This window comes from Heterocephalus glaber, unplaced genomic scaffold, assembly GCF_053883595.1.
Source record: "Heterocephalus glaber isolate CG9 unplaced genomic scaffold, H.glaber_assembly_v1.0 deba00001481, whole genome shotgun sequence".
In the NCBI taxonomy this organism is placed as follows: Eukaryota; Metazoa; Chordata; class Mammalia; order Rodentia; family Bathyergidae; genus Heterocephalus; species Heterocephalus glaber.
This window is the reverse complement of record NW_028258317.1, coordinates 33,302,404-33,328,963: the sequence shown is the minus strand read 5'-3', so window position 1 is coordinate 33,328,963 and position 26,560 is coordinate 33,302,404. Positions and strand designations below refer to the sequence as shown.

Genomic DNA, 26,560 nt, shown 5'->3' with positions numbered 1-26,560 from the left:
AGGGTGTCCTGGGAAGTTATTATTGAACAGCTACAGAGTTTCCATCTGAAATAATAAGGTTCTGGAAAAAGGGGTAACAGTTGCATCACATTGCAATTATCTTAATATCACTGAATTGACTTAAACAGTACATTAATGTTTTATATGTGCATTATCATATTAAAAATTAACCTCTAAAATAGACATTTTCTTGATCTAGTGATTTTTAAGCATTTTAGACGCTATGGTCTCAAAACTACATCTGATTCAGTTCTAAAAATTTAGATTCTCCTCCCCTGTCCCATTCCAGAGTCTCACTTCCGAACCTAATTTCTGTTGCATTCTCTCCAGGGCTTCTTTCTACAAACCTCTCTCCAGGGGCATCAGCACATGTTGGCTTCCGCACCAAATTTAGCTTGCCACCTGCCTTCTACAGCTTTTGAACTAAGAATGAATTTTATATTTTAAAATAGCTGAAAATTAGCAAGTATTTCAGGACACATGAAAACTGCACAATTCCCTTTCTCTGTGATGATGTGTGAGCGTGGGCCGCACAGAGCCAAGTGCAGGGCAGGGCAGGCCCATGACCCTCGGGCGCCCTGCCCACCTCACCTTCCCCCATGGCATCCAGGCCTGGACAGGCCTTCGGGACATCCAGACGGAGACCAAGCCTGCCCCCTCCTGACCCGAATGACCAGCTGCGAAAAGGCCGAACTGCCTGCAAACCACACTGGACTTCCCTGTAAACACCACTCTGGGTGCTTTGTTTTGTTTCTTCCCTAAAGATCTGAACTAAATAGCCATTCTAAGATTAAACTCAACTTTACTTTCACAAATCAAAATTGGGATTTCTGGAAGAAGCAGAAAGCTATTTTGAAGCCCATGGTAAGTTATAAATTGGGGCAGCGGGTAGCTTGCCCTACCCGAAAGGTTGAGTGCTTACAGCAGAAAATGCCAAATACCCAACGTGTTATGAACCTCCTTTTCTCCCTTAGCAAAAGAGTCATCAATTTCTAGTTGGGCCAACTAGAAAGTCTTCTAGGACACTTCCACAGTTTCCTCAGAAGGTATATACATGGACACCAGGCATGGTGGTGCACTCCGGTAATCACAGCACTCAGGTGGCTAAGGAGAGGATCTCAGGTTTGAGGCCAGTCTGGGCAAGTAAGTGAGGCCCTATCTCAAAAACAATTTTTTTCCAGTACTGGGGACTGAACTCAGGACCTTGCACTTACTAGACAGGCACAGTGTCACTGAGCTACATCCTCAGCCCTCAAAATAATTTTTTAATTGAAAAAAATAAAACTGTACATATGTGGGGTAGGGGAGACCACTCTTTCCTACAGCCAGGGGGACATTAGATGGACAGATGGATGGACGGACGGACGGACAGACCAGCCAACAGATTATTTTTTTCTATGAAGCAAAGCACTAAAAGCCAATAAATCAACAAGACAGAAGGAGGCTGGGTTCTTAACATTGGCCCTTGAGTTCTCTAGGGTAAGAAAAAGCTTTTTGTCTTAAGACACATTTTGGGGGTTTCTGAAACACAGAGCCAAATTTTACCCTAACTGTTAAAAAGGTACAGTATAAGCAAAGTTATCTAAAATAGGAAATTCTAAATGATATCCATTTTTTTAAAACACATATATCACCTATTTTGGGAGAGCTGGAGGAGAAGGGGTAGGAGGTTCACTTGGCCAGGGCCTTACATTAACAAAGAATAAGAAATTGGCCGGTCACGCGGAACACACGCCGAATCAGCCCGCTGCAGACAGGCAGGTCTGTGCATGCCCTACCGAGGTCCTGAGTCACGCAGAAGACACCGAATCACCCTGCTGCAGACAGGCAGCCACACGATTCCCCATTACAAAGACACAGAGGACACCAGACCAGCAGACCAAGGTACTGAGTCCCACTGTTCCCGGGCCAGAGGTAGGGCTTCTGAGCCGTCATCCCACTGCTCCTGGTCCAGAGGAAGGGGCTTCCCGGTCACCATCCCTCCCGTTGCTCCCAGCCCAGAGGAAAGGGCTTTTGGGCAACCTTCTGTCCCGCTGCTCCTGGCCCAGAGGAAGGGGCTTCCAGGCCACCATCCCTCCCACCGCTCCCGGCCCAGAGGGAGGGGCTTCTGAGCAACCATCCCACTGCTCCTGGCCCAGAGGAAGGGGCTTCCAGGCCACCATCCCTCCCACAGCTCCCGGCCCAGAGGGAGGGGCTTCTGAGCCACCATCCCTCTGGCTTCTCCCAGCCCACAGGAAAGGGCTTTTGGGTCACCATCCCTACCACTGCTCCCAGCCCCTGTCCCACTTCACCCACCTCAGAAGAGGTAATCTGTGCAGGCGTTAACAGCCCCCTGCCCCACTCAAAAGGAGAAAACATGTAAATAAGTTTCAAAACCAGACTTCCAGATCACCTACAGCAACCCCAAAGGGAAATGAGATGGAACACTCTTGATACTCAACCACCTGGACCCACTGAACTGGCAACAAAAGGGGATCTGGAAAAAATCAAATCAGAAATAATTTCTCAGATAACAGAAGAAATTGTGCCCCTAGTGCAAGACATGATCAATAAATCTAGAGAGGAGCTCAGGAACATGATGGAATCCCAACATAAGAAACAAATGGAATCCATAAAACAGATGCAAATAGATTTCCAAGACATGAAAAACTCCACTGAAAGTCTACACAGCAGAATGAGCCAGTGTGAGGACAGAATTTCAGATATAGAAGATAAGATTGCAATTAGTGACCAGGAAAAGAAAAATTGCTTCAAAATTATAAGGGAACATGAGAAATCAATCCAGCAGCTGCTAGATGATGCAAAAAAGAATAACATAAGACTAATTGGAGTCAATGAAGAAACAGGAGAGAGTGCAGATGACATAAAAAATCTCTTCACAGAAATAATGGCAGAAAACTTCCCAAGCAGGGGAAAAGAGCTTGACATACAGATAAGTGAGGCATATAGGACTCCAAATAGCCTTCATCAAAAAAAATCTACACATAGGCATATCATTGTTAAGATTCCAGAAACTCAACAGAAGAACAAAGTTCTCCAAGCAGTCAGAGAAAAGAAACAAATCACATACAAAGGAACGCCCATCAGAATCACAGCAGACTTTTCAACACAAACCATCAAGGCAAGAAGAGCTTGGAGTGACATATTCCAAGCCCTAAAAGAAAACAATCTCCAACCCAGATTGATGTACCCTGCAAAACTATCTTTCAAAATGGATGGAGAAATAAGACACTTTCATGACAAAGAGCATCTTAGGAACTTTGTGAATACCAAACCAGCACTCCAAAGAATTTTACACAATATCCTAGGAACAGACATTGAGGATCACAACCCCAGGAAGCAAAGCAGAATGAACCCATCTGGCATGACAAGAAATTAAGTGTAAAGGGGGAGAACCCAACAAAAAGAAAAAGTCATGGCAATGACAAGTCAATACATTTCAGTTATAACCATCAACGTTAATGGTCTCAATTCACCAATCAAAAGAAATAGACTGGCAGAATGGGTCAAGAAGCAAAATCCAACAATATGCTCCATACAAGAAACACACTTAATTCAAAAGGAAACTCATAGACTGAAAGTTAAAGGGTGGAAAACAATACTGCATGCAACAGGAACCCGAAAAAAAGCAGGAGTAGCTATCCTCTTGGCAAATCAAGTAGAATTCAAACCAACACTGATTGAGACAAAGAAGGACACTACATCTTTGTAAAGGGAAGAACCCAAGAGAAAGAGATGACAATCATAAATATCTATGCACCAAACACTAGTGCACCCAACTATATAAAACAAATACTAACTGACATGAAAAGTCATATATGCACTAATACAATTGTAGTGGGGGACCTCAACACCCCACTGTCACAAATAGATAGATCAACTCGACTAAAAATAAGTAATGAAATACTAGAACTCAATTGAACTCTCGAACAAATGAACTTAACAGATGTTTACAGAGTCTTCCACCCCACAAAATCAGAATACACATTCTTCTCAGCTGCACATGGGTCATTCTCCAAAATAGACCACATACTCACACATAGAACATGTTTAAGTAAGTGCAAAGGAATTGAAGTTATCCCCTGTATATTATGAGACCATAGTGAAATGAAATTGGAGATCTATAGCAAAAGAAACTCAAAAAATTTCATAAACACATAGAAATTGAACAACACACTTCTGAATAACCAATGGGTCACAGAGGAAGTTAAAGAAGAAATCAGACAGTTCCTTCAATTAAATGACAATGACAATACAACATATCAGAATCTATGGGACACAATGAAAGCAGTCTTAGGAGGGAAATTCATAGCAGTGAATACGCATATTAGGAAAACAGAACAAGCCCAATTAAACAACCTGATGCTGAACCTCAAGCTTCTAGAAAAAGAAGAGCAGGACAACCCCAAAGCTCATACAAGGGAGGAAATTATAAAGATCAGAGGGGAAATCAATGCAATGGACACTAAGAGAACGATACAAAAAATCAATGAAGCCAAGAGTTGGTTCTTCAAAAGAATCAACAAAATTGACAAACCTTTAGCCAACCTTGTCAGAAAAAGGAAAGGTCCAAATCCATGCAAAAAGGAATGAAAAGGATGAAATTACAACACACCCAGCAGAAATCCAGATGATCATCAATACCTACTTCCAGAACCTATACACCAATAAGATGGACAACACACAAGAAATGGACAGATTCCTACATACATATGAATTAACAAAGTTGAACGAAGAAGACCTAAAAATTCTGAAGAACCCAATATCAACCAATGAAATTGAAAATGTAATTAAAAACTTATCACCTAAGAAAAGCCCATGCCCTGATGGCTTCACTGCTGAATTCTACAAGACATTTAGAGAGGAACTGCTGCCACTACTGTTTAAACTCTTCAATGAAATTGAAAGGGAAGCAATACTCCCAAATTCATTCCTGGAACCAAGCATCACCTTGATCCCCAAAGCAGAGAAAGACCCAACTGAAAAAGAGAACTATAGGCCAATCTCACTAATGAACATAGATGCAAAAATCCTTCATAAGATAATGGCAAACAGAATCTAGAAGATCATCAAGAAGATCATACACCCTGATCAAGTGGGATTCATCCCAGGGATGCAGGGATGGTTCAGTATACGAAAATCAATTAATGTAATACACTATATCAATAGAGCCAAGGACAAAAATCATATGATTATCTCCATAGATGCAGAAAAAGCATTTGACAAAATCCAACATGCATTTATGATAAAAACTCTACAAAAAATTGCAATAGATGGTCTCTACCTCAAACTGATAGAAGCCATCTATGAAAAACCAAGAACCAATATCATACTAAATGGCAAAAAACTGAAATCCTTCACACTAAAATCAGGAACAAGACAAGGATGTCCACTATCACCACTCTTGTTCAATATACTTCTGGAAACATTAGCCATAGCAATTAGACAAGAGAAAGAAATAAAAGGAATAAAGATAGGTAATGAAGAAGTCAAATTGTCATTATTTGCAGATGACATGATACTCTATATAGAAGACCCCAAGAACTCCACCAAAAGTCTTCTAGACTTAATAACCAAATTCAGTCAAGTAGCTGGTTACAAGGTCAACACACAAAAATCAATAGCTTTCCTCTACACCAATGACAGACTCACTGAGAGAGAAATAGGCCAAATAATTCCTTTCACAATAGCATCCAAAAAACTGAAATACCTAGGAATCATCCTAACAAAAGAAATCAAAGACCTCTTCTCTGAAAACTATGGCACTCTGAAAAGAGAGATTGAAGATGATATCAGAAAATGGACAGACATCCCCTGCTCCTGGGTAGGAAGGATCAATAGAGTGAAAATGGCCATACTTCCAAAACTGCTATATAGATTTAATGCAATTCCAATTGAGATCCCACCAGCATACTTCATAGACCTCGAGAAAACAATCCAAAAATTCATTTGGAGCAAGAAGAGACCCAGAATAGCAAAAGCAATTCTAGGTAACAGAGACATGGCAGACAATCCCCAATCTGCAACTATACTACAAAGCTACTGTGATAAAAACAGCATGATACTGGCAAAGAAACAGACCTGAGGACCAGTGGAACAGATTAGAAGATGCAGAAACAACGACAGACACACTCAGCCATCTCATCTTTGATAAAGGAGCCAAATACCCTCTCTGGAAGAAACATAGCCTCTTTAATAAATGGTGCCTGAAAAATTGGGCTTCAGCTTGTCAAAGATTAAAACTAGACCTGTATCTCTCACCATGCACTAAACTAAAATCAAAATGGATTAAAGATCTAAATATTAAAATAGAAACTCTGAACCAGTTGGAACAGAGCTTAGGTAGAACCCTTGAAGACATTGGTGTAGGAAACAATTTTATGAACAAAACCTCAGTTGCCCGGGAACTAGCACAAACAATCAACAAGTGGGATCTCTTCTTATTAAAAAGCTTCTGCACAGCAAGAGAAACCACCAGCAGTGTGAAGAGACAACCCACAATGTGGGAAAAACTCTTCACCTGCTCTTCCTCAGACAAAGGTCTACTATCTCGAATCTAGAAAGAACTTAAAAAGATCAGACCTCCCAGATTTAAAGACCCAATCCAAAAATGGGCATCTGAAATGAACAAACATTTCTCAGACAAAGAAGTAGAAATAGCAAATAAATACATGAAAAAATGTTCAACATCACTGGTCATTTCAGAGATGCAAATGAAAACAACACTGAGATTCCACTTCACTCCAGAAAGAATAGCTGCTATCATGAAATCAACCAATAACAAATGCTGGCAGGGCTGTGGGGAAAGAGGAACCCTGCTCCACTGCTGGTGGGAGTGTAGACTGGTGCAACCACTGTGGAAATCAGTATGGAGATACCTCGAAGAACTAGGACTGGAAATCCCATTTGACCCTGCTATTCCACTGCTGGGGATCTTCCCCAAAGAATTAAAAGAATCATACCACAGTGATATATGTAAGCCCATGTTCATAGCTGCACAATTTGTAATAGCTAAAACTTGGAAACAGCCCAAATGCCCATCAACTGGAGACTGGATAAAGAAAATGTGGTATTTTTTATAAAATGAAGTACTACTCAGCCATAAAAAATGAGAAATTAGAGATATTTATAGCTAAGTGGATGCCCATTGAGGCAATACTCTTAAGTGAAATAAATAGGACACATGTGTAAATACCGGATAGTTTCTCTGGTGTGAGAAACTTAAAGTGTAAATAAGGACTAAATGTATAATAGGTCATGTGAAATAGGAAGAAAAGGGGCAAAGGGGAAGGAAGTGGGAGGGCTAGGGGAAAGGATAGAAGGGAATGGGATTAATATGAGAAAATGGAAAAATAGGAACAAAATCTTTGTAAATAGGGAGGAATGGAGGGGTTGAAGGGAGGGCTGGGCAAGGGTGAAAAATAAGAACCAAGAGAGACTATGTAAAGGTGCAAATTTCCAATGATGAATGTCATTCTATTGTATACCTAAAATGTACCAATGATTAGAATGAATAATCGATAATGTAAAATAGGAAGAAAAGGTCCAAAGGGGTAGGGGTAGTGGGAGGCACAGGGGAAAGGAAAGAAGGGAAAGGAAAAAATGATGAGAAATGGAAAAAATGGAAATAAAGTCTTTGTAAATAGGGAAGGGTGGAGGGCATGAAGGGAGGGCTAGGAATGGGGAAAAAATAAGAACCAAGATGCATTATATAAAGGTACAGTTCCCAATGAGAAATGTAATTGTGTTGTACACCTACAATGTACCAATAAAAGAATTTAATACAAAAAAAAAAGAAAGAAATTGGCCATAGTATGTCTCATATTACTAAAAACAGGGGCTACAATATGTAAACATAGGCTTGTACAGTCTCTCAGAAGAGATCTGTAAGAAATCAAAAGAGGAATTGGGGTACTATTCGAACTTTTAAACTGTGAACTTGTATATCCTTTAAAATGTTTTTCTTGGGCCAGTGATTTAGCTTGTGGTCCTGTGCCTGCCTGGCAAGCACAAGGTCCTGAGTTCGATCCCTGGAACAAAAAAAATAAAATAAAATAAAATATTTCCCTTGATCAAATAAAAATTAATGGTACACATGCTGTTAACTCAAGGGTAAATTCCCTATGATGCTTGAAATGATATTGATAAAATATTTGGGGCCGTTGGCCATTTTTATTTTAATGTAGCTTAATTTAGTCAGATTGTCTTCCATCAATTGTTTTCCATCAATAGACCAAAATAGTTGTTCATTTATTCATTCAAATACTAACTGAGGCCCTACTCTCTGCCACCATACTAGGGATCAGGAGAACAGAAGAAATACCACTCACCAATTAAAATGCAGCACGCAGATGGTAAAGGGAGTTTTGAAGGCCTAGGCAGCCCAGCACCCCAGGGCAGTTGGTGTCAGGGTCTCAGTGGGGTCTTTGGCTGCATGGCCACGACCTCTGAAGGATGGGCAGGGGAGTCCAGGAAGCAGAGGGAGCGCAAGGACCGTCACAGAGCTCAGGGAAGTGCCTGGCCCTGGGCTGACCTCTCACTTCCTGTCGGGCTGTCATGCCAGCCCATGGCCCAGCTGCATGAGACACTGGATGAGAACAGATCAGAAGGGAGGGTGCACACCCCGGCTGCTGCAGGGGACTGTCCAAGGCCACGTCCAGAAGCAGCTGTCGGGCAAACAGGCCGCCTCTGGACACACTGCTCAGCTGCATGCAGCATAGCAACTCAGCGAGGGCACTGCTGTTACAGCACCCAAACTGTGTAAACCTCCACGTCTCCAGTAACTGATCATCTAGTCAGCAATGGGTCAGTTTAGTCAAAATAGCTAAATCAGTTCATACTGGCAGAAAACTGTTTCCCAAAATAAAAACCCCTACTTTGCATTCAGATAAACAAATGTGCTTCATTCTAATCAGGGCCACACATCAGCAGCAGAGGGGATTGAATCTCTTTATTGTCTATAATTTTCCATCCCCATGTTCAGAGAATAAAAGAAATTTGCAAACAAGATTGTGCTAGAGCTATTTTCTGTATTTACAGAAAAAAAATCCTTTTTAAAAAACTGCCACATTTAAAAATTAAAATAAAAACATCCCAGCAGAGCTGAAAAGGGTAAAAAGGGAGTTTCAAAAGTCAGCCACCTCAAGCGTCATAGCCGAAAACTTGCCAAGATGATGCTGGATTTAAGCACAGGGAGTCCCACCACTTCTGAGATTACAGCCTCAGCTGAAACTAAAAGCTTGAGGAGGAATACCCAGAGATACAGTGATAATGACATAAACAGCTCAGAAAGAAGCCCCAGGTTAGAAGATGTGGCAAAAGGGAGAAACTACAGATGCTTTTTTAGCTCCATGCAAACTCTTGAGACCCCAGCTGGAAACTGTGAAGTAATAGAAGCGATTTGGTTTGAAATCTGTGAAGAGAGGAGTACACAGATGAAATGGAACCAACATCAGGGAAAACTGAGACTTCTTGTGGTGTTAGTCCCCAGACAGAAGCACTCTGCCTACTAAAACAGCTGCAAGAATCCTGACATTCTTACTCTTCCCTGAGCAAAGCCAGTCAGATTTTCCTTCACTCACAAAATTTCCATCGCCTCAAAGTGAATATTCCCCCTCTAAAGAGATGAAGTCCGTTAAAGTTTTTTTTTAACAAATAAACATTTTCAACCTAAAAAAAATATGCACTTCAGTTGAAACTTCATTCTGCACCTTGTGTCCCAGGAGCATCTAAACCACAGGCAGCCACAGCCCCTCACTGTGAGGAGCAGCCCTGCCCAGGGAAAGCTAAGGCCTAGGGCAGGAGCCCTCTTCCTTCCTGCTTCCCAACCAGGCTTTCCACCAAGCTCTCTTCTGTTGGGAAGAAAGGCTGACTTAGGCCTCCTCGATGTTTCTGTATACTTCCAATCCTACGAAACAAACACCCCATCTATTCCGAAACCCTCAGAAGGTTAGAGGCAAGAGGAGCCCAAGCACCGAAAACAGTGAAGCATCCAAAGCCTGTACTTGCTGTCCGAGGACCAGCGCTTCTGCACTCTGCTCCTTTACGTGGGAATAGGTTGTGTGCTTAGCTGGCCCTTAGGCATAGAGCACCTCACAAAGACAAGGGTTTTTAAGCCATCAGAGGCAGGAATCACAGGCAAGTAAAAACAACTCTTTTTGAGAAGACAGGATCAATAGATCCAAAATTCTGTATTCAGAAGGGAAAAAAGTTAATCAAATAAACTGGGAAAGTATAGAACAATATTTCAGAAAATTTTCCTTCAGCATGATTAACAGGAGCAATAAGCATGGGGAATGTCTGCTTTCTCGGTAACCGTGCATAAAGGAAACCTTTTATTAGACCCAATTACTATGATTACTACCAAATACTGAACATTTAACCCCATGCCAGACTCTGGGCTGAGTACTTTACATATATTACCTCATATAATCTTTACAATATCTGCACTTTAAATATGAAGGAATTAAGGCTCAGAAAGGTTAAAAAAAGAATTCCAAGTCTGTCCAACCTAAGCCTCTGGCCTCTGCACTACACTATAGGGTCCCATGTTGCTCTCTAATTGCTTTATGTAGAAGTTTCAGTTCACAGATTTTTAACTCCCTAAAAATAAGAATTAAGTCTTCTGCTTATCCTAATAGCACCATGAACCTAAGCCAGGTTCTGACTTCTAAAAAGGTATTAAATACAGCCTCCACGGCACTTTTGTCCTAAATAACTCATTTTCTAATGACCTTATTTCTCCAAATCTTGTCAAACTGCCTAAGGAGGCCCCAGAGCCTACTGCCTCTCGCAGTATCCCCAAACACTCGTGCCCCACTCTGGCCCTTGCACTGGGAGCCACTGGGCTATGAATGATCTCCATAAAACATGACAGAGGGTGACACAGAGCACATGGACATTCCCACTACACTGAGTGCAAAGAAAAGTTACCAAAAGATTTTTATAAATATTCAACCTCTTTGTGGGCCCAGAGCAAAGTCCTAAACTTAAGACCCAGGATGTAGTCAACATCCTCTCTAATTGTAGGCAAATTAGTGGAAACTATGGTCACAAAAATAATTCATAGGTAGAGATGTAACATATATATGCATAAAACCAACTCAGCATTAGCTTTGCCTAATGGAAGACGGAAAGGTTATTCAACCCAAGTGGGAAAGAATTGTAAGTTTAACAACCAACCCCAGTTTTTAAATAACCTCAAATCCAATTTATACCATTTAGAAACCATTCCTGGTTTTTTCCTCCCCTTTTTAATAATTTCATTGTCATTAAACCAATTCAAATCATACCAGTATTAAGGATGAATTTTTTAATATGAGGAAAAAAATTGTCTGGGGATTTAGCTCAGTCAAACCACGCCTGCCTGGCAAGCACAAAGTCCTGAGTTCGATCCCCAGTACCAAAAACAAAAAGAGAAAGAGAGTGAGAAATGAAGCAAAGAGTAGATTTTTTGTTTTGGCCAAAGGCAAACAAAGAGAAGGCCAGGAATCTTTGTTTTCACTTACATATAACTTAGTCAAGGTGTTAAGAACTAGTTTTATTTTCTTAAACTTTTTTTATCTCTTCCAGCCTACTTAGGGTTGCTTAAGAACCTTGGTCCAACCCCCTGAAGTCCTTAGGCCTAGGTTATTAGCATCAGTATATAAAATTCTCCATGTCAGTTATCTGAACATGGGTCAGCCTGGCCTGGACCAGTGCAGTGGGCAGCGGGCTGGGGCCGGACAGAGCAGGGGCACCGAGGGGGCACCCACAGCTCTGTGGAAGAAAGAGCCCTGCAGGGTACCCACTGCCCAGGCCCCTGGGGAGAGGTATGAGAAAGCAGGGAGTTCTTTTCAAGTGAGAAGGAGACCGAGATGCAGGGAGAGGAGAGGGAGAAGGATTTTTAAAAAGAAAGAGAAAAAGTGAAAGTAGAGCTTTTTCAAATATATACAGTTAGAAGGAGCAAGGAGGGATGGAGGGGACAGGGACAAAGAAGAATTCCAATGTGTTGTGGACTTGAACAAACTCCCCATGATAAACGTAGCCCTGTGTACTGCAAACATGCACAAATAAAAAGTTGTCAAAGAACCTGACAATGGGACCTTGCGACATGCAGCTCACAGCACTCACTTGCTTACAGCTCAGACAGCGAACTGACTTTGGCTCAGCTTCTCTGTTAGTTTTTCTGAAAGGACATTATACTCTGGTTAGCAAATCTGAGTGTCTAGGGCCCTCTGCAGGTGCGTTTCATTCAAGACGAACAGAAAGCTGTTTGGTCTACACAGCAGGGCATTAGTTACTCGGTGCCACTGCTCCTGCTCCTCAGGCCCAGGCACAGCCCCGCCGCAGGTGACTTCGGGAGCCAAATGACCCCAAAGCCCTTCGGCCTCACTTCCATCAGCCTGGCTGTCACAGGCCTGGAGGGGACCAGTAGTGTGACCGACAAGCAGCGAGGTGCAGGCGGGCCTGAACCAGCCACAGGCAGGACCTAGCCCACACTTTCTTAGAGATTAGGTCGCCCTCTTGCGGGAAGCCCGGAATAACACTTCATAGTACTTTTTTTTTTAATGTACATTTAGATACACAAAATGATGACAGTCGTCACAGGGAATTTGTACCTGTGCATGATATATCCCTCCCTCCCTTCCATCCCCACACTTTTTTCTGCCAGAGACTACACTGCATCTCAGACAAGAGCCAGCTTCCAGCATTTCGGAACTTGGTCACAGTCCTGCCACATCTTCTAGTTTTTCAAGAGAATCTGGAAGTCTAGATTGTTTAAACTTAGGGGATTTCATGTAACATTAGCAACCCATTCCACTTTTTTGAAATATCTGTCAGTTGCCCATCTGTAAAGTGGCCATATGGAGTGCAGTGCGGTTGGTGAACCTGGAATCCAGCCAGCAAATCCAATCAGTGTCCAGGCCAGGGTGCAGTCAGCAGACAGGTGGTTAGTACAGACGACACAGTGGTGCACAGGGTTCAGGTGTGGGTGGGGAGTGGCCGCAGAGGTAGGTGAAGCCACCACAAGGGTCAATGTGGCCCATGGTCAGTGAAGAACTATTTAAACTGGCAGAGTCACATGACCTGGGTTTTGGAGAAATCACTGTCATGAGCAGCACCATGACCAGTCCCGGCCAGAGCAGGAAGAGTGGACACAGAACCTTGTCCTCAGTAAGACCCCAAGCACGTTTAGAACCATAAGCTGCTTTGTCGCATCTCCTTGCTTAGATTGAAGGCTTCCTCAGAGAGGCTCAGAGCCTTGAAGGGCCACAGCTTGGTTCCAGGTGTTGCAACAAGTCTTCTCCACCCCAGGCACAGTTAGAATCCTAGACTTCCTACTATCTAGGCTCCTCAGGAGAGAGGAAGCCAGTGAACAAGACCATGAAATCGGCCAGTGAAACCCAGAAAGCATTAGAACCTCCTCAAGAGGCCTAACACTTACTAGGGATTCAGGAGAGAAAAGGGCTCTCTCTCAAGGACGGACAAACCAGTCAGAGTCGAAACAGAAGAGCACACTTCCTGCTGACATGACAGTGATGAATGCTGGCGTCACTTGTCAAAGTTGGTCAGGAGAGCCACTGCCCAAACACTTCTAAAACGATAGCATCTTTGCTTTTTTCTTTTTAATCAACAAGTGGAAAGATTTGAAAACTTAAAATTCCCCACTTCCTTGTGAAAAACGATGTCTTAGGTTTTGAGGTTAGTTTGTTACCTCAGTCACTGAAGTAAGTGCCCACATGTTTCTTAAGGTGTGGTCCATAACCTCGGGTCAGCCGGGTAAACTGTCTCTTGCACACCCACAGAATCAGAGTCCATGGAGACAGGGCTGAGGCTCGCGCCCTTCAGACAAGCCCTCCAAGGTGATTCTTAGGTACGTTTAAGGTTGAAGACTGAGTTTCCGTCCGACCTGCCCAGGTGGGGGAAGGGCACCGCTGTGAGAAAAGCTGTCGGTCTCCAAGGGCCATACAGCCAGTGTAGGATCCACCCCTGTGACGAAGCCATTACTGCAAGGCTATGGAGTCATAACTGATGGCTTAAGAGTGCTTCTCCTCCGGTGATTCACCAAAGCAACTCTGCACCCCAGGATGTTCAGCAATGCCCAGAGCATTTTGGGTTATCTCAAATGGGTGGGTGCCCCTGGCAGCCAGTGAGTAGAAGCCAGGAGTCCAGCACAAAGCAGGACAGGCCCCAGACAAAAACATCCATGCATTTCGCCACAGATGGGAATCATCCAACCTCAGCTGAGCCTTTTATGAATTAAAATATAGAAATTTACACATGAATTATTTTTATCTAATGATATTTTAGCCACTTCACATCTGAAGCCTTGCCTTTGTTTGATGAATTCCCACTACACTGAACTTGGGGGGGGGGGGGGCAGGGATCAAACTCAGGACCCAAGGCAAGTACAGTGCCACTAAGTAAATTCCCAGCCCCCACTATACTAATCTTTTTTTATACTGGGGATCGACCCACTATATTAATCTTGAAGGGGACAGTGCCCCCCTCCTAGTGTAGAAACTGAGGAGATAGTGAAGAATTCACTCCACAGCCAGCACTAGGGCTACATCCAGGGCTGTAGCATCTACGTCCAGCATGGACGCCAGCAGCATGCTCGCCAGCAGGTCTCCGGGCTGTGGCTCTTTCCCGTCTTCCAACTGCAGTTCTCCAGACATCCCAGTAAATCTGTAAACTGCCTTCTAGCCTTTCATTTGTTTAAGGCTTACACCAATCACAGTCCACTTCAGCTGCCTTCAACCAAGAATCCTGAATAATACAACTCTGACAGAAACTTTTATTAGTACCACCATCATCATTTTAAAATATCCACACCTAGCTCCAAAGCATAAGAAGCTAAACACATCAAAATGGAAACTTTAAATCCACACATGATGATTCAAAGCATGCACACAGTATGTACACTATTGGGATAGCTGACGTGGAACAATTCACTATAGGTGTTTTTTTATTTTTCTTATTCTATTCTTTTTCTTTTTTTGATGCTATATCATATAAAGTTATGTATGATGATACAAAATCCTTTGGAGAAAGAAAGCATCTTAACAACATCCATTTCTAGATAGAGCAACAGAAGAGAAACAGAAGCCTTGACTCGTGGAGGTGTTAGAATTTCAGAAATCGCCATGGTTGACAGTAAAGAGCAAGACCAGAGCCCAGTTTAGATAAGGCTCCAAAGTGGATGTGAAGTGGAGCACCATAAGGGAAAAGAGAAACCTGGGTCATTCTAGCTTTGCAATGGGAGGTATTTCAAAAGTCCATGCCCTGGCCACTGGAAACGTGAAGTACACTCCCCCTGGAAGCGTCACCATTCATGGTTTCCAGAGGCCCAGGCACTGCGTGTGAACTGCTGCCTACAGACAAACCCAGGGAAGATGTGGAAACAGAGGATGAAGCATTTTATATACTACCCAAAGGTCACTGAAGGACCCTCAGGAAAGCCCAGGAAACAAGAAGGCAGATTCTGTAGGAGCAGTGGCTAGAGACAGGCAGCTGAAGTCTGAACATGTGCTTTAGACATCTAAAATAAAAGCCTTAAGAACCCTCGGAGTTTTTCAGGCACATATGGATCTCAGTTTATTCTTCATATCATAAGCACCTACCATTCCTTACTCCATAGTAGCCTTTTCAGTTTCAATCATCAGATTAAAATAAATGCTCGTCCTCCTTTCCAGAAATCCAAGTTTCAGTGTTGAAAGGGGCCCTGGAGATCCTTTCATCAGACCTCTTACCCTGTGCAGGAATCCTTTTAGCAACACCAAGGACCAAAGAAAGTCCAATCCACATTCTTACAGTTCTAACTGCCGCAAAGTCTTTATTAGTATTGATTCCTTACCAGTCTTCATAAATGACCGCTCCCTAGTTTGAACAGCCCAGGACAAGTACGAGCCCTCCATGCAGAATGCAACCTGCAGATACCAGCTCCCTACTGACACCTCACCCTTCTTCTCCAGTGCAAGTTTTGTCGCTTCCAGGTCACATTCCCTGTGACCTGGCTCCAGAAAACCTGCTGGTATCCTTAAAAAAACAAAGTGCAAAACCAAGCAAATTCTAATGAAGTACTTATATCTGTGGACCTGGACACCTTGTTTCCATTTAGCCTGAAACTAAGTTAATGCTTCTTCACAGCCACATTATTCCCTGGAATCATGTTAAACCTGTGGTTAAAATCCAAAGACCTTTTCACAAGCTATGGCCAAGACAAGCCTCCCCATTATGAATATGCATAAATGATTTTTCATCTCAAACACAGACCCTTCACATTGACTCTTGTTAAGTTTCAGCTTAGTTTTCACCCAGCATTCCAGCCTGTCAAGATAATTTTGAATCTCGATTCTGTCATCTATCATATTTGCTGTTTTGCCCATTTGGTATTTTCGGTACATTTGATAAGAATGCCTTCTGTGACTTCAAGTTTTGATTTTAAAATGGTGAATAAGACAAGGTTGATGAAGGAATCCTGGTACATGGTGCTAGAAATTGTTCCAAGGAGACAAAAAGCCACTAATCAACATTTTTTTGGACCTGCTTGCTTTAGAGCTAGGACTCCATCTAGTTATGCTCTCACCCACATCATCTTTCATGAGCTTTATCAGGGATATCTTGGCAAGTCTTTGGAAGTCCAGTTGTTTCTTCTTCTAATCATTTTCCTCCCATTTATACCCCCATTGCCCAAAACAGCACCCACTCCAGGAGCCCGGCTTGTGTTCTGTAACCAGCTGTGACTCCCAGAGCTCAGCTAACTGAACCATGGGCAGAACCCTGGCTGAGCCGTGTCACAGCACACGGAGATCTTCCTAATCTCCTGAATTACCTGCAACAAGAAGTGTTGCAAAGCACAGGCCAGAACCCCCAGATGGCTGATGTGCAGGGGAAGTCAGAGTGCCCTAAGGAAACAGATCATGCATGACCTAATGTAAAACAGCTCAGTTAGCTTACGAATAGGCACCCAGCTAGGAAAAGGGCCAGAGATAGAGCTGAGTGGTCAGCCACATTGGCAAGAATAAGAATAGGCAATAAGTAAATAAATAAAATAAGAAGAGGCAGTAGACTAGGACCCTGACCAAGAAAGGATTTCCTCAGGCAACACGGAAGGCAGCCCTTAAATTCTTGAGTTTTGAGGAACTTAAAAATGTAGAATGACTGCTTTTCCTCTAAACTCTGTGCGCTGAGTAGCTGGTTTAGGGTGCCCGGGTTCCAGTTGGTTGTTTCAAGCCCAGGGAGCTGCCTATGAAAGGTGATCGCCAAACTACAGAGCACTTCCTGTGCTCTGCCTATCCATAACAGTTCTGGACTGCAGGGCCACACGGTGCCCCACTTCCTATGACCCCTCTCAACTACCAGGAGCCCTTTTTTTCTTACACCTAGTTCCAATAAGGACTTCCACTTTAACCTCCTTTCTGTCCACAATTTCATTCTTCAACTTCATGAGACAACAGACTTGGTTTCATTTCACCAAGAGTCCACGAGGCCCAAGAAAGACACATATCCTAACTAGCCACTCAACAATTTTTGGAAAAGTCAGGAAAACAACTGACCCATGACACATCTCCCTTTCTCCCTCACTTCTCTAAGATCACCAACCAAGGCTCCAGGAGACTACTGTGGATACCTTTAGACCTAAGGTGGAAATTCTGCATCTATCAAAACTCAGCTGTAAAACAAAAACAAAAACAAAAACAAAAAAACTCAGCTGTAGAGGACAGGGACTGACTGCCTAGTTACCTGAAAATCAACATTTATTTTCCTAGTGCTGGGGCTCAAACCCAAGGCCTCACACACTCAGCTGAGCTATAGTTCCAGCTGAAGGTCACCATTTTTTTTTAAGTGCAGAGGTGTTAAAGGACCTGAACAGGGACACAAAACTTATACATCATCAAGCCCAGGACTGGATTCCAGACGTGATAACCCACTGTTCCCCAGGTCTTTCCTGAGTACCCCTCCCTCAGCCTCCTGATTAAAGCAGGATAAAAAAATGAAGGATTCGGGCCGGGGATTTAGCTCAGCAGTTTTGCTGCCTGCTATGTAAGTGCAAGGACCAGAGTTCGATCCCCAGTACCAAAAAAAAAAAAAGAATGAAGGATTCAATTGATTCTTTGTTTTTCATTTTGAGCTCTGGTTCACAGATGTTATGTGGATTTTCTTTATTTGGAGAACAGAGTTGAAATGTGTGGTAGTTGAAAGAGAAAATGGATAGTTATGGAGAAAGATTGTAATCTTTAAAAATAATCATTATGTAAAAGATAATGTTTCTAAATTTAAGAAATTGACTCATTCCTTATATTACAAACTCAATTTGTTAATATTAGAATGAGGGGCTTTCACATATCTGGATATACAAAATTTATGAATGTATTTGGCTAAGTGGTTAACTTGACAGCTATTTAGAAACATTATCCTTTCCTTTTAGAGAAATAATCATCAAAATTTTAGTTATTTTGAACAAGCCAGTAAAAGAGGGGTCACTAGAACATAACGGTAGATTGTGCTATGTACTGAGAATGTCTTTATTCCCCATAATCATTGTTTTTAAGATTTGAAAAACCCTAAACTGAAAAGATAATTCATTTAATATTTGCTAATGTCAGTCTGAACTGTGAAGTATAGTGATTTTTGGGCTAAAGTACAGGTGTCTCAGAGAAGGCAGAGGGCCTCACAGTGTAGAGAGAACAGATTCAATCTTTGTAAAACAGCACTCCTCCAGATTTAACCTAGCCCCCAAGCACTTGATTGACCTCTGCAGAGCATCTTTCATCACCTACTGATTAGCAGGCTTAACTCTTTCCTGACACAGGTCTCCGCCTGCTCACTCCCCCAGGGTTTCACTGCCCAGAACACAGACTGGCACCTCTGTTTACACTTATTCAACAATATTTACCTTGCCCCATTGTGTATGTTGGACACTGTTCTATTTGCTTACTGAAAACTGACTCCCCTATGACACGAGTTCTATTATTATCTCCATTTCACAGATGAGGACACTGAAACACAGAGACTTCTTCAATATGACACAGGAGAGCACCTGAGAATCTGGAATCTGAGCCCAGGTGTGTGACTCCAGCATCTGTGCTCAGCTCCTCTGTCCTTCCAGAGGATCATCACACCAGTCTTTGTTGGATTAAGTTTTTAAAATGACAAGAACAGAATACAGATGAAATGTCTTTAAGGAAATATTAGCAAAAGACAAATCCACTCAGGAGATCTAAAGGATAGCAGATTTTAAATTGACCTAATTAAGATACTGGTTCTTTATTTCAATTAAAAAAAGAAGAAAGACTGTTTTGTTTTGTTTTTGGTACCAGGGATCAAACTCGGGTCGAAACCACTGAGCTAAATCCCTGGCCCAAGACTGCTCTTTTGAGGACTTCCTTTACTACAGGAAGACTGTTTTATCAATCTTATTCCCTGAATCAAAACCCAGCAGCAGCCTTTGCTACTGACTTCACACTGGGGTGCACAAGGCCCCTTGCACTTTGAGTCCTGCAGCCTTGGCCTGATCTTCCCTGCGGCTCCTTGTTCACATGGAAGCTGTGTCTCGGGGTCTCTGGGGCCACCATGCCCTGTAGCTGCTTCTGCCCACACCTACCCAGCACATCTCTTCCTTCAGGACCATGCTCCTCTCCCACCTAATCCTCACCCACACTCTAAAAGTATGTCATTACCCTGGCTGCACAAAAATAGTAAATGATTTGCATAGTTCGGCAGAGCCAGGATTTGAAACCAGAGAGCCCAGCTTTGCTTTCCTGATCATCCCAGCAGCTACTTCCCCTTCCTAGAATCTCCTCTGCTCCTCACCCCAAGTGACTGCTCCCACCCTGAAATGCTGCCTCACTTTCTGTATTACTTTCATTCGTTTGAAAGTTAGCTACTTATCCCCCACCCCTATGGGCATGTCATTGTCATGGCTTGTGTCTAGATGTGCCCCTAAAGCCCCCTGCAGTCATAGGTGGGGCTTTTCAGAGGTGGCTGGATCTAGGGTATGTGACACTGGGATTAAGGGTGTGTGATTACTAAGTCAGTCCACTGCTTGGTTTGACACCCACCCTAAACCTAATAGTCTAGACAGAATATAAAAGGGGCAAAAAGAAGCTGCTAAGGTCACTTGGACTCGCTTGCTTGATGTGTTGCTGCCTTCTGCCCACCATGAACTGTTTCTCTTTTGCAATGCCCATCTGCCATGCCACCTTAGCTTGGAGCCAGCCAACTATAGACTGAAACCTCTACAACTCTGAGCCAAATAAAGCTTTCCTCCCTTAACTTTGTGTCAGGTATTTTGTCTCAGCAGTGAAAAAAGTAACTAAGATAGTCATCTTCCCAAAGAAACTGTAAATCACCTGAAGGTCAGTCAAATATTTTAATTTCAGTGGAGGAGATGGCATAAAACTACCTACTCAGAATGGAATTGGAACAAGGATACTTACTGATCTATTTGTCAACTCTGTGGTTGAATAGATCATTTTAACTGCTGTAATTCAAATTATTACAAAGTTGTATTCTATAATTTCATATCTGAAATTTGACAAATTATACACATACTCATTTTCTAGAATGAAAATTATAAGTGAACAATTAAATATTATTTCTGATATCAAAAAGGCCACAATTTTTAAAGAGTACATAATGTAACTTAACATGAAAAGCATATACAATGTACAATAAAAATAAATCAGTGTTAAAGTGAAAGACACTCCCCCCTCCCTCCCCACCCCTGCCTTGGCATCTCTGCATTCTGGTAAAGATAAAGTCACCAGCAAGTATCTGTGCAAGCCTGTTCTTTGTCTTTTTCTTTTCTTAATCAGAATTTATGAAGGCAATTTTATTTGAATTAAAAACAAGAAGTCTTGCAACATGTAATATCAAACCAAGTCCTCAATTTTTTTTCTTCCTCTTAATTTGTAACAGAGACTCTAAGAAAACAAAATCTAAGGTTAAGGAAATTTCCATCAATGTGAAGATAATATTTTCCAAAATTAAAATAACAAGTTCCTCCCTGGTTAACATAACTGATTTAAGTTGCAGATACATGGCTGCCCCGGAGATCCCCTTTCCTCCCTGAGCTGGAAAGGGCCAAGTCCACATCCTCAGCCGCAATTTGCAAGTCCTCTCTGGGACCACCTTTTTTATGAAATGCTGCACATGCTACCAATGCTACATAAATATTTCATGATACATTACCCAGTCCTGGAATTTCCTACAAGATTGCACAAAATCTTTTAAATGGTGCACTGTAAGCCATAAAATAATCAGATATAAAAAGTAAGCTATGTCAATCCCTTCATTAACAACTGTTTTTTACCAGAATTTTAGAAAGTAGTATTACTACACTTTAATCCCAAGAGAGAGATTTGCTATTTATATTACCTTACTAAAAGGCTTTTAGAATTACACTTATTTTTTACATCAGATAATATTTCTCAATTAAACAGGAGCCTTCCTGTTGTAATCTATCCACCAAAATGGCCCAGTTCAGCCTGAAAATAGACTGTAGACTGTGCACTGTAATGTCTAGCAGTATCTGATACACAGTGAAAAATAAGTTTAATTGACTGGCATAAATTGTGCCTCGAGCTTCACAAATAGGTTCCCTTATAATAAAATCAAGTATGATGCTTTAGTTTCCTTATCTGCAGATAAAAGAACTAGAAACCATTCAGAACCAGCACAGCTTTAAAATGCCATTTAACATTTTACTTTATTCTACAGCCACCCAACCCCCAACCCCCAACCCCAGCTTCAAATTTAGTAATTTGGGAAAGAACAGTTCAATAAGCCAAAACACCCCCAGGGAAAATAGGCTAAGATCAAGGAATTAAATTTCCAAACTAAGCAATGTTTCCATGTTGAGGGACCTTCAGTAACATAATAATGAGAAAACACTTTCAAATTTTACAAAACACTATAGAAATGTAAGGTGGTATGATACTGTCAAACTGTGAAGGGTGTCTTTTCAATAAAAGGAGGTGCTGGGATAATCAGATTATCCTCTCCTATGCAACAGGGGAATCACTCCTCTCAAAAGAGCCCCTCCCCTAAAGGAACTCTATTGTCAAGATAACTGAGTAGACCCCAAAAAATTTAAAATGCTGACTTTATTTCTATAACCTATGAATATTTTGCTTACTTTGTGCTGACTGCATTGAAAAAAGAACATAACCTTTTTTTTTTAAGAACATAACCTTTTATGGTAATACTGCAGTTGCTAGATTTTGACTGTCAAGAAAAGGAGTGGAGAGTGTTGTGAAGGGAGAGCCTGGAGCTAGACACAATGTGTAGCTTTTACTAACCCTGTAAAGCTCATTAAACAGTTTGGAGTATTTAGAATCTTTAGCTTTCGATATCAGCAACAAACTGCCCACTTTTGTAGTAACCTGTAACCTACTGAAGGAATATCACCTTCCTGAACTCTGCGGGCCTTAAACTCGACTAATGGTTCATGTTAGAAAACTTAAGGTAAATCAATTGAAAATATAAAATAAAATCCAAGGACACCTAGAAGTCCAAAGATTGTGTTTTCCACCTCGGCTCGTCTGGGTGAGAGTCGGTTGGGAGCCGGCTGCCCTCTGGTGGCTAAATTTGAGAACTGCTCCGAACAGCTGCCGTCGGTGCTCTTCCCTACTGCGCTGTGGCACCTGGAAGCCTCTACCCAGCCTCTGCGCAGCCCTAGCCTCTCACCAAAAAGTCCAATTCCTCTAAAGCCTCAGTGAAAAGCACATGAAAGAACTCTTCGCTCACAATAAGCCCGCTGGGGATATTCAGATTATCCTCTTTACTTCGTACAAATGCTAATTTTAAAAATCCTCAATCAAAACCTCAGGGGAAATGGAAGGAGGGTGAAGAGATGTGGGCCTCCCTTCCCTGCTGCCTAGGAGGCCTGGATCTCCACAAATCTCTGATTTAAAAATAGAGGAACTGAAATCGGGTCATTCAGAAACCTGCTCCCCCCTCCTCCCCCTGCAGGGCTTTCTCTCCTCACGAGTGAGCACTTCACACTCACCTGTCCTCCAGTCGTTTCCTCACCTCCTATAACCTCAGGCTGAGAAAGTGAAACTACCGTAGACGTCTAGAGCTTAGAGAGCATCTCCAACTGTATTCTAAACACGTGCGGCTGTCCTCCCAGCTCAGCTGTCCCCTGAGCAAATGGACTTTGTGGCATCAGCAGAAAGGACACAGCGGTGGGATCAAGACCAGTGCTGTCCAGTAGAGCCATCTACAGTGACGGACGTGGTCCATACCACATGGTCTACTATGGCACTCGCTCCACTCATGGCTTTTGAACATTTGAAATGTGACCAGTACAATTAAAGAATGAAAGTTTTAAGTTTATTTAATTTTAGCCAATTAAAATAAAATTGCCACATGTGGCTACCATACTGGATATAACACCGCTGTCCAGATCTTGCATCCCTAATCCATTCTCAAATATTATCACCTTGACACAAACCACCCCTCCCTCTCAAAAAGATGTTTCAACTGCCATATGGAGAATAACTTGCCAGAATTACACAGCACACACACACACGTATGCACACATAGGAAACAAGGCCTCTGCCTTCCAAGTGTACATCAATAGGGATGCGGATTCTGCAGACACATAATGAGACCAAAACGTGGGGACCTGCAGGTTGGGCTGGGGGAGACCTGCAACTGAAGCGGGGCCCTGAAGGTCAGAAGGTAGGAGGAGAAGGAACACGAGCATTTTAGAGGATGGAGTACAAAGGTAAGGAACAAACAATGGAAAGTCCATTCAGGATACCATTAGAAGCCCCATCAGATTCAGGAGTGGTTCCTGTAGGAGAGCAAACTAGGACCAACATAAAAATGAAAGAACCAGGGAAAGAAAAATGCGAGTAAATGGGGGGGGGGGGACCAATTAAAGAAACACTGCAAAGGAGGAGGGGACCAGACTTTGGAAAAAAGTAAATGTTGGGGATGATGGAAGAAAAGAGATTACTCAAAAATTTAAACCAAGGTAGGTGGATGATTGCTGGTCCCATAAATGGGGCAAACTGGGAGAAAAGGAAGATGGTAAACACTCAATTTGTTGAGGCTGAGGGCACTGAGCCGGCCAGGTGCATCAATAAGCACTGTGACCAGGTGGGGATGAGACTGAAGTCAGAAGAAAAGGAGCAGCTGAAGGATGAGACCAGAAGAGAAGAAACTCCACGCGTGGAGAAAAGTAGCATCTCTGCAGGGATGAGGAGCAAACAGCCTGGAGAGACCCCAGGACATCTCGCTGTTTTCCCCCTCAGGAGGGTCCCTGTCTCCTCCCCACTGTACGCCATGCAGAGATGAAGACTCCGCACAGATTTCAGTTCCAGAGCCTAAACAAGCAGGAGGAGGAGGCAGGAGGAGGACATAGGGCCCCAGGAGAGACGAGCCTTAGAGGGTTTTGTCCCAGTAGAGTAAAAAGTTTGCCACAGACTGGACAGTGCTGTGGTCCCACCTGACATGTGTGACAGCAAGACCCACGCTTGTATTGCAAGAGCAGCAGCAATGGCAAACCCATGGCACGCATGCTACTGTTTTTTTAATTAGTACATTTTAGGTATATCTAATGACAATATATAAATACAATATAATGACATTCATCATTGGAAATTTGCACCTTTACATAATCTCTCTTGGTTCTTATTTTTCCCCCTTCCCCTGCCCTCCCTTCAACCCCTCTACCCCTCCCTATTTACAAAGACTTTGTTTCCATTTTTTCATTTTCTCATATTAAAGATGTTAATGTATGAATTGTTTTTTCTAAAGTAAAACCTCAGAACTCAGGTGTAATTGCAGTGTTGGCACTTTGGGATAAATAAGTGGGTTTGGGGTTGCAGTTTGGGCGTTCATCTCTGAAAGGTTCACCATTGCTGTAGAGTTTGGTCATTCCCAAACCTTGCAATCTGTCAGAATTATCTGGAGGCTGCAGGTGAAGCCATCCTCAGAAATCACATGTTTAACACCCTGAACACCTGATCCTCATTTTAGGGTCCCCAGGTGACTCTAACAAGCAGACAGGCTCGAGAACCACTCTAAATGCCAGATGTGCAACGTTCCTAGCCTAGTAGGTTGGAGCGCTCTTTAATTCTCCTGACGACAGACATGCAGACACACATATTTTCTGTGTAAACATCTACAGGTAGTAAGCTCTTCTTGCATACCAAGCACAATCTGAACCCTAGTCCCATGAGGTCGGTATAACATGCACCTAAGGACACTCTGACCCAGAGAGGTCTAATTGCCCCTTGAAATACAGGGCCCCCCAGAAGAGCTGGGGGGGGGGGGGGACCACGCTCTCACCTCCGCCTTGCTCCCCAGCCCAGCCCCTCCACAGCTGTCCCCAGAAGCAGACAGAGGTATAGGAGGGACACAGGAGGCTGCTGACCACACAACCTCCACTCAGGCCCACAACTGCCCCGGGCCACCTGCCTTTGTCAGGCTTCCCTCAGCACGGCCCTTTGAGTCGCCTGGCTGGAAAAGACCTGGTTACACCAGGACAAGAGGATGCAGAAGTACTTTGATTATTCTTGTTCAAATCTACACACTATAGGAACAGGTTTTACAAAGATTTTATACTTCTCTGACCAAAAAAAGTAGTAAGAGAACCTCGGTGACATGGAAGGAATGCTCTCCTCCATCCCCTTTCCTTAAAAATGACAACAAAAGCAGCAAGGCTGGCCCGGCCTGGCCAGGGTTTCCGGGCTCCTCCACACTCCAGCTGGGGCAGCAGCGCTGTCCAGGACAGGCCCGGGCCCAGCCTCCGGGAGCGGGGAGAGGCTGGGTCCCACCCGCCACCCAAGCCGGGCCTTCCTTACCCACAGGAGCACAGCTCGCAGATGCAGCTCCTCCTCGCGGGGGCCATGGCCCGGTGGCCTCTCCCCGGGCGCGGAGGGACCTGGGCAGCGAGCGGGGCATGCACCGGACGCGGGGCCGGCCGCCCGAGCCAGGGGCCAGGCCCGGTCCTCTGTGACGCGGCCGGGGCGGGGAGGCAGCGGCGTCACAAGGGCGCCCGGCCGGCCTCGAGCGAGCGGGACACGGCGGCGTTCAGGTCAGCGGCGTGCAGGTCGGCAGCGTGCCCGGCCCGGCGCCTCTGAGCACCGGCTGCCGTCAATTAGCCTGGGCCCACCTTCTGCCCCGCCAGCCCCAGGCCTCTGAAAATTTGCCTCCCTCCGGGTTCTCATTTAAGCTGGGCCCGGAGGCCTCAACCGGAGACCAGGTTTGGGCTCTCTGCTTTCTCCTGCTCCCTGCAGCCTCCCCTGCGAGTTTTCCAGCTCCGGTCCCAGCGCCATGGCCGGCCGGGCAGAGCCTGTTCTAGGAGGTCGAAAGGGGATTCGGAGAAGAGCAAAGTTTGCAATCGTTCTTAAGAGCAGAGCTTCTTGGCTTCCTAGATGGTAGAAACTCTAAGGGGGTGGTAAGGGGCCGGGGGAGCAGACGGGGCCGGTCCGAGAGGAGCTGGTGGGAGTCAACTCAGCCACAGGCTGCGCTGCCTGCGTGGGACACCAGTGGGCCTTGCCCGAGGCTGCTCTTCCCAGCTCCCTAAACATTATCCCGGAGCCTTCCAGAGTGATGC

General features: G+C 43.6%; 1 protein-coding gene across 10 annotated transcripts in view; it reads right to left on the bottom strand.

Annotated features, from left to right (window-relative positions):
• Saxo1 (stabilizer of axonemal microtubules 1) overlaps positions 1–25,971 on the bottom strand; it is a 144,189-nt gene extending 118,218 nt beyond the window's left edge. For 8 of the 10 annotated variants that reach the window (XM_087183428.1, XM_087183432.1, XM_087183435.1 and 5 more), the window contains exon 1: positions 25,806–25,970. In XM_087183428.1, coding sequence (XP_087039554.1) covers positions 25,806–25,852 — 47 coding nt within the window. In that variant the 5' untranslated portion in view covers positions 25,853–25,970. Of the gene's footprint in view, positions 1–25,805 lie in introns of all 10 variants that reach the window. The other 2 variants (XM_087183436.1, XM_087183437.1) reach the window with 2 other exon arrangements.
• Between the last annotated feature and the right edge of the window lie 589 nt (positions 25,972–26,560).